General features: G+C 52.5%; 1 protein-coding gene across 1 annotated transcript in view; it reads right to left on the bottom strand.

The window, feature by feature from the left end:
* Positions 1 to 839: 839 nt before the first annotated feature.
* Positions 840 to 13,203, bottom strand: part of EPHA10 (EPH receptor A10) — a 43,976-nt gene continuing 31,612 nt past the window's right edge. The window contains exons 6-17 of the mRNA XM_009328233.1: positions 12,542 to 12,600; positions 10,763 to 10,925; positions 9,251 to 9,359; positions 8,927 to 8,982; positions 7,366 to 7,491; positions 5,307 to 5,492; positions 4,480 to 4,541; positions 4,166 to 4,369; positions 2,144 to 2,293; positions 1,755 to 1,948; positions 1,484 to 1,639; positions 840 to 954 (exon numbers count right to left, since the gene is read on the bottom strand). Coding sequence (XP_009326508.1) covers positions 840 to 954; positions 1,484 to 1,639; positions 1,755 to 1,948; positions 2,144 to 2,293; positions 4,166 to 4,369; positions 4,480 to 4,541; positions 5,307 to 5,492; positions 7,366 to 7,491; positions 8,927 to 8,982; positions 9,251 to 9,359; positions 10,763 to 10,925; positions 12,542 to 12,600 — 1,580 coding nt within the window. The remainder of the gene's footprint in view (positions 955 to 1,483; positions 1,640 to 1,754; positions 1,949 to 2,143; positions 2,294 to 4,165; positions 4,370 to 4,479; positions 4,542 to 5,306; positions 5,493 to 7,365; positions 7,492 to 8,926; positions 8,983 to 9,250; positions 9,360 to 10,762; positions 10,926 to 12,541; positions 12,601 to 13,203) is intronic.

Below are 13,203 nucleotides of genomic sequence, written 5' to 3'. Positions count from 1 at the left end.
ATAAGTTCCCATCCTACTGCTGGGCTCCAGCAGTAAAACGAGGGACCGGGACCTGCACAAAAGGCAACGAAGGCTGAGAGCATCAGCAGGGCAGCCCAAGGGCTCCACTGCTTGCCCTCTCTTGGCTATGGCTCTCTTCATCAAAGCTTTTCATTTCTTCCCCTGAAATTGTCTTGTCAAGAGAGCCTTAGAAACATTCAGCACCATTTGCTCTGCACTTTAGTGGAGAATATTTGTTTTTGTTCACCAACTGTGGTGTCAAGACTCAGTGAAGTAACTCTTGGAGCGGAAGGGACGCAGCTGGGAAAGTTTCCTTCAGCATAGCAGATGGGGAAAGTCACCTTCCAGAAGTTGGGCGCTGGGTGTGAGCTGTGCTCTGGTCTCTAAAAATAAAAGCAATAAAAGCTCCTTGTGGGGTTGCTAGAACATGTCAGCTTGTATAAAAATACCCATGGATTTCACCAGTATGATGCTAGATATGAAAATGCTGTCAGCTCTGGATTAAGACAGTGCACAAATGTCCATCCACCCTGTTAACCTAATTACCATATGAAATGGCATCATTACAGTTTGAGTCATCTTACAAAACAGTGCTAGGGACAGCCACATCCACCTAGGCACACTGCACACATCCCAGAAGTCCTTGCCTTCGCTGGCACAGGGGACGGGAAGCCCTGCTCTCTTGCCATGTGGCATGACTTGTTTGGCAGCAGCCCAGTGATTCCTACATCCAACCTGAAACCGCAAGGTTTCAGAGATTTGGTCCGGTTTGGGGCTGGCTGGCTGTCTCCTCCCCAGGAGCACCGGGTCAGCGCTCTGCACGTCTGCAGGGCACTGCTTCACACCTGCACGCCTCGGCCATGCATCTGGATCACCTGGGTCCGGAGAGTCTGGATCCCGCTCAGGATGGTCTTCTGGTGCTCCGCCAGCGTGATCCCCAGGCTGAGGACATCTCTGCAAAATGAGCCCCACGTCAGCCACGAAAAACAAGCCCTAACTGTAAGTGCCCCGACACCGACGGCTCCCAGGCAAGGGCAGCACAGGTTTCAGACTATCAGGCTACTGCGGACCTGCCAGAGTAGGAAATCCCCAACTTGTCCCATCCAAAGCAATACAGACTCTGACTGGGAATCCAGGGGTAACACATGCCTGCAACACACCAAGCGTGAGACAGCTCCCGGCCCTGCCACCCTGTGCTGACCGCGTAACAGGTTATCAGTAAATTGCATTCAATTTGACTCTGCTTTCTGGAAGGGACAGGCAACACTACTCGTCAGAAACTACAGGTTTAAATCTCAGCTTCAAAAACCAGCAACTGAGATGCACAACATACGCAGCCCAACCCTCATCAGTGAACTCTTACAGATGTGTTTTGGAAGATCTCTCCTCTTGTTTAGCATCACCTGACTGTAACTGCAAAGCAGAGCTCGCTCACACTGCACCCAGCGGCATGAGGTTATAGCCAGGAAATCATTTCACTTACTGGGCTGTCATCCTGGCCACCGACTCCAGGTAGCAGTAGCCCGCAGCGGTAAAGTTGTCTTTGTACTTGCCCATTTCTATCGCTTCCAGCCACTCGCCCACAGAGCTGAAAGTCGGGAAGGCTGAGAAGGTACGCTCGGTGAGGGGGATGGACGTGCTGTGGGACCTGCCAACAAAACGGGGCGGTGAGGAGGGAGAAGGGCACGGCACGCCTGAGGTGGGAACCTGCAGGCAAAGCAGAACAACAGGCAGCAAAGCAAGAGGGCGATCACCTGGTGCACGTAGAGCTGGGGCACTTCAGGGGCTCCGGGCTCTGCACCATCTTGCTCAGGATGTGGTGGATGTGTGAGAACTTGGGTCTCTGGCTGCGGTCCTTCTGCCAGCAGTCGAGCATGAGCTGGTGGAGGGGCGGCTGGCAGTTCACCGGGGCAGGCAGGCGGAACCCCTGCTCCACGGCCTTCATCACCTGCAGCGGCAGGGGAGGGCGGAGGGGACAGGGTCAGGCGCTGCGATGCAGATTGCAGGCAAACCCCTGGTGCAAGCCTCCCTCCTCACACCCCGTCTGGGGAGCAGCAGCAGCTCCTCCACGCACCACGGAGCCACCTGCACACCATTAGCAATGACAACATTGTCATCTACTGCACGGCCGCCGGGGACTCACGTCCTGGTTGGACATGTCCCAGTAGGGTCTCTCGCCGTAGGACATGACTTCCCACATGACGATGCCGAAGCTCCACACGTCGCTGGCCGGACTGAAGTGGTGATACTGGATGGCTTCAGGGGCCGACCACAGCACCAGGCTCTTCCCACGCTGGACGGGCAGAAGGGGAGAAATGATGTGCTCGCACAGCAGAACATAGCCAATGCACGCGATTCCTGGGCAGCCATTCATCGTGCCCTGCCCAGCATCACAGGGCAGACACCGAGCAAGCCCGGGTGCCACGTGCAGGTTTAGTACTAAGAGAAAACTTTTGCCTCAATTTGTTTTAAAATGGCCATGCAACCGTATGCTGCATGGGAGTGTGAGTCCTGAAATATTAATGGGAGAGGAGAATGCCTCTGGGAAGAGCTGATGGCATTTTATACATTAATATTTAATGAAAATCATTTCAGAGCTGTGCAAACACACAGTCCCTCCACCCTGGCTTGCTCTCCTGTAATTAGCAATCCCCATCTCGGCTTCTGCAGAGCCCTCTGCATGCACTAGGGGAAGCAGGTGACAGACACCGCAGCTAATTGTAATTAACAGCAGGGAGACCTTGACCCCAAAGCCACAGCCGCACTGCACCGCAGTGGGAGAAGTCAGAGCTCTTGCTGGGCTCTCCATCCCCCTCACTCAGCGGGCTGCTCTGTACCCGGCCACATGCCAGCGCCAGGGCAACTCTGCTCGAGAGCTTTGAGGCACGACAGCCATGGCTGAGCTACAGCTCAGCAGGCAACACTCACCACGTCTGGCGAGGGAGGGTTGCGCTGTGGCCAGGGACTCTTCGGGACAGTGGTGCTCTCCCTACAGAGCGCACTGAGCGTGCCTCCCTGCAGCTAGTGATAACGGCTGAAAAAGTTTCCAAGACTCTTTCTGCCACCAGCCTGCTCAGAGCTGGCAAATGACTGCAGCTCCTGGCAGAGCACGGGCCAAACCCTGCAAACAGGCTCCCAAACCCCTGGGACACCCATACCCTGCACTGGGACACAGGTGCCGGGTCCCTGCAGGCAGCGCACATCAGCTGCTGCCTCCTTGGCGCTGCCCAATGCTCCCTGCAAACAATAAGTGCTCATTTGATTGAGGAATCAATGCTCTTTAAAATATTAATGCCTGGTTAATGTGATGTGCTAACAGCCCCAGCTGATACCAGGCAGCTGCGGGGTACCAAATGAAATATGTCTTATTGCTCTGCAGTTAAAAATGCATTGATGCACTCTCAAGTGAAACTCACCGAAGCGGTGTGTGAAAGAAGCAGGGAGGGAGAACCGGCTCCAGCCAGGGGCTGCGGGACCTTGGGGGCCCATGGGGTGCCTGCCCAGCCCGGTGGGGAGGGGCAGCCCCCCAGCTCTGCACCCAGGGGCTCCCAGGCAGCTTCTCCAAGCGCATGTAGGCACTCAGGAGACACAGTGGCTAGTAGAGCTGACGAGGCATAAGTGTGAATCAAGCAGGAGTTAAATTCTTAACTGAAAACCATGAATTTTATTACAAGTGATAAAACAGACATAAGGAACCCTGAGGCTGCCAGGGCTGCCTCCCGCCACCCACTGCCTCTCTGCCAGTTCGCACAGACATGCAGCAGGGCTGCAGCCAGAGGAAGAGTGGTGCCGGGCAGCTGCTGTGAAGTTCCCTGGCTAAATGCATTTGATTTCTAGCCGAGAAAGAAGCTGTTAAGATGCAGAGCCCACATTCATACATGAGGAAGGAAACGGAAGCCTAGGAAAAATACTGGTTCTGGAGTAGGATTGCTATATGCCTTATTAACTCCACCTGTGGAAGCTGGCTGGCTTTGGATTTGATCCTTATTCAGCATTCAGAGCAGGCTGCAAGCCTCTCCAGTGACGCCAGGCCGCAGTCTAAGCGTCCTGGCCATGGCCATGCATTGCAGCCAGGGAGATCCACCTCTGTGGAGGTTTTGTAGCCGTTCTGTCAGCATTTTGCTTTTGGGGAATGTTGACAATAGAATTTGGAAATGCAGCTTACCATGGTGGAGAAGATGGTCTCCATCTTATCTTCTTGTAGCCGTCTGAAACCAGTTATTTTGCAAGCCAGGCTGCTGTTCACAAGGACTTTGTGGGCAGCAAGGCTTTTATGTATGTAACCCATCTCTGCCAGGTACTTCATGCCAGAGGCAATCCCCTGCAACATGCAAACGAGCTGAGTGGCCGTGAACTGTCCCTCATGTTTCTGTAAAAAAAGAGGAGGAAAAGCCACAGGTGAGTAATGCCCAGTTCAAGGGGACACCGTCAGCAGAGCCCGAGCAGGTGGCAGACCCCAGCAGTTACCACAGCACTCACCCTGAGAAAAGAGTCCAGCACGCCATTCCCCATGTACTCCATCACTATCATCATGGTACTCCCTGCACGGACAGACAAGGAGCACTGCATGAGTCCTGCCCATTGCTCAGGCAGTTCTAACACTGCAGGTGTTAGAAAGCCAGGTGCTAACCTCCAGCGTGGTCAGCCTGCACTGCCTGGCTATTAAGGGAGACAAGGACTTTATCTCAGTTTGCAATGAGCAGCGGGGCCGAGGCTTTTCTGTTGTTCCCAGCTGGGATCCCACTGGATCTCAATATCAGATGCTCCTTTTTATCAGGACACTGAACCACATCACAAAGGAGGTCAGCACTACCCAGTGAAAGCAAAAGCAACCAGCTCAGCCCAAGACTCAAGACAGAAATACTTCCTTACCTAATAAAAAGGCTAGTTAAAATTAGCACACGTGCTCACGTTTCTTTGGATTTACATGAATATCCATTTAACTACAGCATCCACAGACTAGTTCAGCGCACGCACTCCCACGAGAGCCAGGAGCAGAGTCATCTGTTTTACTGACAGAACCTCACTTCAATTTGCTTTTATTAAGAGTGCACGGTTTTGCTGCTAAGCCAGTCCTACTACCTGGATTTATAAATCTAGCTGTAAGCATTTTATTAATCATCAGAATGCTAAAACAGCTAATACATGAGGAAACACCTGATTTCCAGAGAGCCAACAGTATTGCACCTCCAGCACCAGGTCATCGCTCCAAAGCAACAGCTTAAGCACACTGCCTGCACAGGAGCCTTCCTCCACTGTGCGTGGCTCAGGCTGCCCTGTGTCGTACAGCCCGGGACCCCCCTTACCTCTGGTGATGACACCTTCCAGGCGGATGACATTGGAGTGGTCGAACTGGCCCATGGTGCACGCCTCTGCCAGGAAGGAGCGCTGCTGCTTCTCCGAGCACCCTGCCCGCAGGGTCTGGATCGCCACCGGCAGCTCCCGCTTGCTGGGCAGCTTCAGGCATCCCCGGCAGATTTCTCCAAACTCTCCTGCGCAGCAGAGAGATGAGTTAAACAGCATCCATGGCAGGACATCCCTCGCAGCCCGCTGCTCAGCACCGCGCCTTCCCAGAGGACCCCCTGCAATTGCATTCACACCACTCCTTTGTGCACTGTCACAGATCCCTCTGCCATTTCCAGACCATGAAAGAATGAGCTATCTGCTAGCCAACTTCACGGCTTCCTCACAGCTTTCGGTATCGTTGTGTAAGGGCAACGTTTTATTGAGCTGTTGCAATGCACTATAAAGACAGGGCTTTATATATATATATATATATATTCATGCTACAAAGCAAAGGGCAGCAGTCCTCTTCTGGGAAGTCAGCTTCCCTTTAGGGGATATTTCCTTTGCTTTGGGACCATAGAAAGTGCATTTCTGTAGCATGAGTGATGTGTCTTGCTGTGTGGACAAGCAAGACTTTCCCATTGTTAATCAGAGGATTTGCCAATCCATAAACTCAGAAATGCGCAGAGCCCTGGATAGCTGCGAGTTTCCCCCACAGAGTCTGTTTTACCACCTTCCCCCACCTTTACTGAACACACAACCCTTCACACAAGTTTAGCATCAGCATGTGATACTAAAAACATCTGATAATGCCATGCAATTTCTTCTTCCTCTTCCTACACCTCTAAGCCATTCTCTCCACGCTCTGCTCAAGTGCATATTGTGCTTTTTCCCATGAGAAGGTCAACCCCCAGCCACCGAGTTCATGCTCCCTGGGCTGGCCCATTCTGCTTCCCACCTCAGCACATGCAGGGTCTGCATCTCATGGAACAGAGCATGGCAGGGCCAGGAGGGTTTCTGCAGTCTTTGAGGCAGAGCATCCCACTCTGCACAGCCATGCGCTTGACAACAGGAGCTACCAAATTCGTAACACAAAAGGCCAATATTGGCTTTACAGCAGAAAACGTGTAGCTATGCAAAGCTTTATTGATTTGAAAGTCAGGTACTTGTTAGGTCAGCAGTGAGACAAATGCACTCCCAAATTCCTTACATTTAAATATCTTCCTGACTGATTTTTCTTGATTTTTCAAACACCAATTTGCTTCTGAAAGGTATGTGGGATTAGTCTCAGCTGCTCCACTCAGCAGCTACAAAGACAACCTCCTCTTCTCCTCAGTGTCCCCTTCCCTTCAACACTGTCCTTTAAGCTGGTGGGCAAGCCCTTCCCCTCTTCCCTTCCTCCACCTCTTCTTTTTCTGCAGCTGAATTTATCTTTAGGAAAAGAAACAACAAAGAATACTTGTGTTTTCCATGTTCTGGCACACATTAGCGATTAAGGCTCTAGGGCCCAGTGAGGGGATTTTAATTTGCTTTTAAGTTTTAGGCAGTGAAGTTGATGAAAATCAATAAATCATTAGGTTCACATATTTATAAATAGTTCTCATGCTGCTGTCAAACTGCCCAGATGCAGATAATTGCTGATGCTTTCTGGTCCGTGCCTCGCTCGGTTGGCTGTACTTAGTGCCTCAGAAAAACAAACGGGAATGCGAAATCAAGCTCCCGAACAAAATACACACCAGCCCCATGCCCATCTGCCCACTGCAAGCATGTACTCCCCTGAGACAAGAGCAAGAGCAAAGGTCCGCAAGCGCTGACAGTGCCGGAGGATGAGGAGCTGCCAGCAAGGCAGGCAGAGCCCGCGGGCAGCAGCGGGAGGGCCGGCACGCACCCACGGCACTGCGGGTTGGGCAGGACCGCAGCGCAACATCATGACACTACCGCGGCCCTGTGTGCCGGGGGTGAGCGGGGAGCGCTCCGGCTGGGCACAAGCACAGCCCCAGGCACAGCCACCGCCACCGCCCCGCGGCACAGCCACTGCCCCGGTGCCAGCCGCAGAGGGGCCAGCGAGGAGGAACTTGCCTGTCCCAATGATCCTCTCAATTTTAATACTAGCGTTATCCAGCTCTTTGGCAAAGAGGTGCACGCCCTGCATGGGGTCTTCACAAGTGTCAGGGTCGATGTACGTCCTCCTGGTTGGTATTTTAACTGCAGGAAAGCAGGAAATGCACAAAGAGCGCATGAGAAAGGCTTGGCAGAGCTCCTGCCAGCCTGTCCCAGGAAACGCTCTTGCAGGTTATCCATCTCCAGGTCTGCTGGAAGGATTAACTTGCCACCTTTTTATAAGCAAAGCAAAAGGCTTGACTTTAAGGTTGCTAGGAAATTTCTTGTGGGATTAAATGAACCTAATTGCTCTGCTCCACTGCCACAACCCACGGGTTAAAGGAGAGCAGCTCCTTCACTCTAGTGCAGCTCCCTCCCGGACTGAGCCTATCTGCCACCCATGCTAATCCTCGAGTATCCAAATCATCTCCACTCCCAAGACCTCTGCAAGAGATAATTATAATAACGAACAGCCACCATGTTCCAGGTCCCCTCGATTAGCAGCATGGGCAGCAAAATACCTCCCACAGGCGCTTACCATCTGCTGCACAGCGAGCGACCCTGCCCAGGAGCACATGTGGAACGAGGCTGACCTGCTTACAGCAGCCACTGCAAAGCTCTGGAGGGGAAACAGCCGCCCACTTGCTGGGGCTTCCTCAAAACCCTAATTCACATTTCCTGAAAACAAACAGCCAAAACAATGGCTGAAGCACATCAGCTTTGCCACTCGCTGGGCCCCTGCTAGAGCACTGCCATGTCTCCTCCTCCTCCTCTCCCTGGGCAAGGCAAGAAAGATGACGGATGCTTTGCACGAGCTGCTTGGCCCGTCCAGGACCAGTGCACGGACAAATGGCCCAGGAACCCATGGCCCCCAGGAAGGGGTCACACCACGCAAGGCTTCCCTTCCACCTCGGCTCCATTCGCCTTCCCGAGACCGGGCAGCTGCTGCGCTCCCCTCGCGCTGCACAGAAAACCCTCGGCAAGCTCCAAAGGGCAGCTCAGCAGCGTGAGGCACTTCAAAGCCAGGTGAAATGGCCAAGCTACGTCTGAGAAACACACAGTCTCTGCTGCTTCTGAAATGCTTCGGGGAGCAGAAGAGCATGTGTGCGCTTCATGGGCATATGCCAGGAATCAAATAAACTCATCAATCCTGACATCTGAATTTCCTTTGACAGCTGTTGTCTGTACAATTATTGCTGCTCAATAATCAAGAGTAGCCCCAGAAAACAAAGCTGTAGCCATTTGTGAAAAGCTGACAGAATAATTCATATGCCCCGTGGAAAGCTGAAAGCATCCCCACTTCCTTCGGCACGGCAGTGACCTGTGTGCGGGAAGGATGGACGCTGGCTTATGAAGCTGTCAAGCCCGCCGTCCCCAGAGAGCCTCACTGTGCTGAGCCCCTGCTCTGGGATAACGTGGGATGACAACACTTCAAAAGTAAGAATTCAGGGCTGCTTTGTCGGGAGCTTGGTTATTAATAGCAATAAATACAGGCATCTCCACACAGTCGTACCAGCCATGGTGGCCGGGCTTCACTTACAATGGAAGTACAGCTCCTCGTCCCCATCCTGGCTGGCTTTGCTGTACCCACACTGTCTGCAACGAGAATGAAGATGCACACCGTTACCTGCGCAGCAGCCTCTCACTCGGTATGAAAGCCTCAAGTCGCAGTGCTCAGGCACAGAGTCCAGCCCCATGCCACGAAGAGCCAGCAGGCAGTTCAACCCAGCTCCCATGCTTAGAGCCAGCGCCGCTCCGTGCTCCCAAGAGCCCCTGCTGCGGGGGCTTCGCTTCAGTCCTCCTCCCCTGCTCCAGCCCCAAACCTCCTCAGTCCGTGCGCTGGCTCAGCCACAGCTCCGCTCACCTCCTCCAGACCATCACACCGATCACCATGGACACCAGCACCGTCAGCCCCGTGATGACCACCACCGTGATGATAAGGACAGGGTTCTGCTCACTGGAGGCCACCGTCACTGCGGGAGGGAAGCAGAGTCAGTCGGCAACGCACCCTAGGGCAGGTCCAAGGCACGGGGCAGCCTCAGCCACTCCTCCCAGTGCCAGCCTGCGTCCTCCAACAAGGCTGTGGAGGACACCCGCAGCACCAGGCTACTTTTCACCATCCTCTCAGGAATTCACATTCTGGTTCAGTTCTAAAAGCTCGAGCTGGTGCAATCAGAACAACGTGCAGGGCAGTGCTGCAGGCGCGGATGGAGCAACCCCAGCGCTGCCACACCAGGCTCCTGGTTTTGTTAATCAGCGCTGAGGAAAGGTTCCTGTTTGTCAGAGGAACATATTAAAATTTATGGCGTACAAATAGTTTTCCTTTATCACATTAATCCCTTCCCTTCCTGCTTTTGCAAACAGGGGTATTAGAAAGCTACATTCTATATAAAATTTTTATTGGCTTCAATTCATTCTGAAAATGTCTTCTGTGTGGCAAATGGATGCAATTTAAAGCCCTGTTAAACACAATCTGTGAGAGTCGTACTGAGCCAGCCATCTCGGGGCTTTCATTTCTAGCCAGGGTGGGTTATTAAGCTGAAGCCCTACCATCTCTCCAAGCCCTCTTTTACTCAGTGAAATAAGATGCTTCTGGACTATAGTTATGAATGGAAACCGTGAAAAGGAAAAGCCCCAGCAAATAACACTGATGCTGGCTGACCTTATTCAGCCAAGCAGCTAACAAGCCAAGTGCTTCATGAGCCAGGATGGCAGTGGGGGTAAGCAGTCATCTCCTATCTGGGGCACGCATCCAAGGCCAGCTGGATCTCCAGGCTGGCCTTGTCTCCTCTGCTGCAGCCTGTGCAGCCAGCCACCCCATCTCTGCAGCACCCGCTGTGGGCTGCACAGTTTCGCAGACCCGGGCAGGATCATGCCCTCGGCAGTTACGCTGGCAGGGACCAACGCTCGCTCCCTTCCAGCACCTGTTTGGTGGCCCCACAACAGGGACCTGGTGAGATCTGTTCCAGCACCAACATCAGACCAAGGCAAAACAACCCCCAGTCGCTCTGGCAAGCACTTTCTTGGGGAATCTCAAAGAGCAGAGACCCTGTCCCCAGCCTCTACACCAGAGAGGAGCCAGAGACTGGCTGCCCTCACTGATGCTGCGCTGAGTGAGGACAGACACCTCCAGGACAAGCAGGCCAGCAGTAGCAACTTTGTTAAAATCAAACAGGAAAATGCAATTAAAAGCAAGTCCTGGGAAGTACCTGCTCTTAGACCCGGAGCAGCAGAACCAGACGAACAGATGCTGCTCCATGAAACCAAGAGCATCTGGGGCAGGAGCAGCAAGCAGCAGCATCCCCAAGACTCAGTTCAAAGAGCCTCATGTCTGCAGGTGCGTGTGCAAGAGACAACGAGCCTTGCCAACACTTACACTCTGCCAGCGTCTCCACTTCAATACTAGGGTTGTAGTTTCCGTAGTCCGGTGAGGAAGATGTCCGGATTTGGAAAATATAGAGGGTGCCAGGCTTCAGGTTATTGACCGTCACAGCTGTTGATGTGGTTTTCACAGTTGAGTAACTCTGATCTCTCTGATCCTGTGAAATAATGAGATACCCCAAGATCTAGCTGGACTGACAGCTGTGCCACGGAGCAGGCACAGCACAGCTGTATCTTCGCCTCGCCTCCGAGTCCCATCAATAGAGTCTATCTAAACATAAAACCTTCAACAGAAAGAATACATTTACTAGATGTCTCATTAATAGAAATTACATGGAAAGGTCACATGAAATGGCAGATGGAGCCAGATGATATGCTATGAAGACAGCCGGAGGATGGGGTGGTGGGGAGCAGCTGTGCCACCCCACACAGCTCCTTTCCTCCCACCTGCCCCCACGCTGGGGCTTGGCTGCTGGCACCATCCGGCCCCTTCCCACTCGAGCCCTGGAGTAAATACGTGTGTATTAGCACACGCTAAGTAATCAAAGCTGGCAGGTGTGTTTGCCAACAGTCCTGGTCCCTGGGATTTTATTCACTTGCCCAGTGACCTACAGATCCCTCTGCTTCAATTAAGGGAGAGCACAACGGGCAGCCCCCCTCCTGCAGCTGCTGCTGGAGGCGGTGAAGGCAGAGTGGGCTCTGCCTGGCCAAGTGGCCAGTGGGACCGCTGGGCAACTTGCGACGCTTTCACGTGCCAGAGCAGCAGATCCCCGTGCCTCTGCTTCCCGTGGTTTGCAAAGCAAAACAAGCCCCAGCCCTCCCGCCAGCCTCCGCAAAGCTTCCCATGCTTCTGCACAGTCGCCACAAGAGATTGTTTTCTCAGCCATGTCGGGTACTTCCGAACAAGTTCCCTGGCGAGAAGATGAGGCCAGTGCCACTGCAGTCCTGGACCAGGGTTATCTGAGGCTATTTTCTACTGGGAGCAGGGCCAGGCCGTGTCCCACTGCCTCAGCATCGGCCCCTCTCGGATCCCACAGGCATGTGCTACACCCTCGTTACACAGGGGACCAGCCCCAACGAGCATCCCAGCCCTGCGATCTGGCACGGGCACAGGCAGCAGCCATTCATTGTGCTGCTCCCAGGGCCGGGGACATCGCTGTGAAATGTATTTTCCATTTGATACGCTTTTCCTCTTGTATCTCCATAGTTAAAGTACAACTTTAAAAGCAAAGATTAGGAACTAAGTTGATTTTTGTGTCAGCATCAAGAGCCTCATTTCAGTGAATAATTGCTAAACTATAGTTTGAATTCCATACCCAAGCAGGACGTTTTCTCATTTCACATACCCTGAGTATCTTGTCACTGTGGCCCATTTGCACAGGAATTACCATCTCAGGCTTCAGCATTCACCCTCACCCACAGATTCCTCCTTTCAAATCTACCAGATGCTGAAAATCACATTAATATGAATCAGCTTCAAGGTAGCTTTTTTCTAAATACAGAACGCCAACATGTCACCCGCACAGTTTGCTTGACGTGTAATCAGTTTCATAACAAGCCTGAGCACACGCAGATAAGGTAGTTCGTGGAACTGTGTCATAAACTGCATTTATTTTGATTCAGAGCGTTGTCCCTGCTCTCTGCCCACTGGTATTTCTTCTAAAATTCTCAACCCACCACACCTGTCAAATAACAGCTATTTTTAGAATCAAGAGACTGTCATAAAAATGTTTGCTTGTGAAACATTCTGCGTGGAAGACCACTCACAGCTCACCAAAGTCACGGGTTCGGCGGCCCTCAGTCCTAAACCAGTGAAGGCCACAAGGTCCAACACTTTCCCAGAGAGCAGGCTATGAATACAGGTGTCCTCTCGTCAAAGATTTAGAAACCCAGTATGGTTTAGCAGTCCCTGTCTAGCTGGCTAATGGCAAGCACCCAAACCTCAGATTTCTAATGTCCTTGAAAAAAGCCATCCAATGCATAAAAAAAAAAAAAAAAGAATGAATGAAAATTATTAGCTTTACGCTTTCTCCTAGGGAAACGTCAACATTAGGACTGGATGAAATCTTGCTGCACAGATGGGGGGAAAAAAACACTAATTAACATAAACTCTACAAATAATCCAAATTTCCTAAAATTTGCATAAGCAGATTGCATAACACTGTCAGAGAAGAAAAGACCTTATTGGCCCCCATTTGAAGCGCTCCTCTTACTTTCAGGTGCCAGTAAAATCTTCACAACAGCTCCGTCCGCAGACACGCGCTCCCTCCCTTTCCCACCACTCAATCTTCACGCGGCGGGTGCTTGACTGCGAGCGGCAGCGGCGGCACACACAGCCCCCCCCCGGCACCACGCTCCCCAGAGGCAGACCTGGCTGGCACGGGCAGCACCCGGGAGTCAGCCAGGGAGGGCCGGGGGACAGCCGAGAGACAGAGC

Source organism: Pygoscelis adeliae, unplaced genomic scaffold, assembly GCF_000699105.1.
Source record: "Pygoscelis adeliae isolate BGI_AS28 unplaced genomic scaffold, ASM69910v1 Scaffold387, whole genome shotgun sequence".
Taxonomy (NCBI): domain Eukaryota; kingdom Metazoa; phylum Chordata; class Aves; order Sphenisciformes; family Spheniscidae; genus Pygoscelis; species Pygoscelis adeliae.
This window is presented reverse-complemented; position numbering and strand designations above follow the sequence as displayed.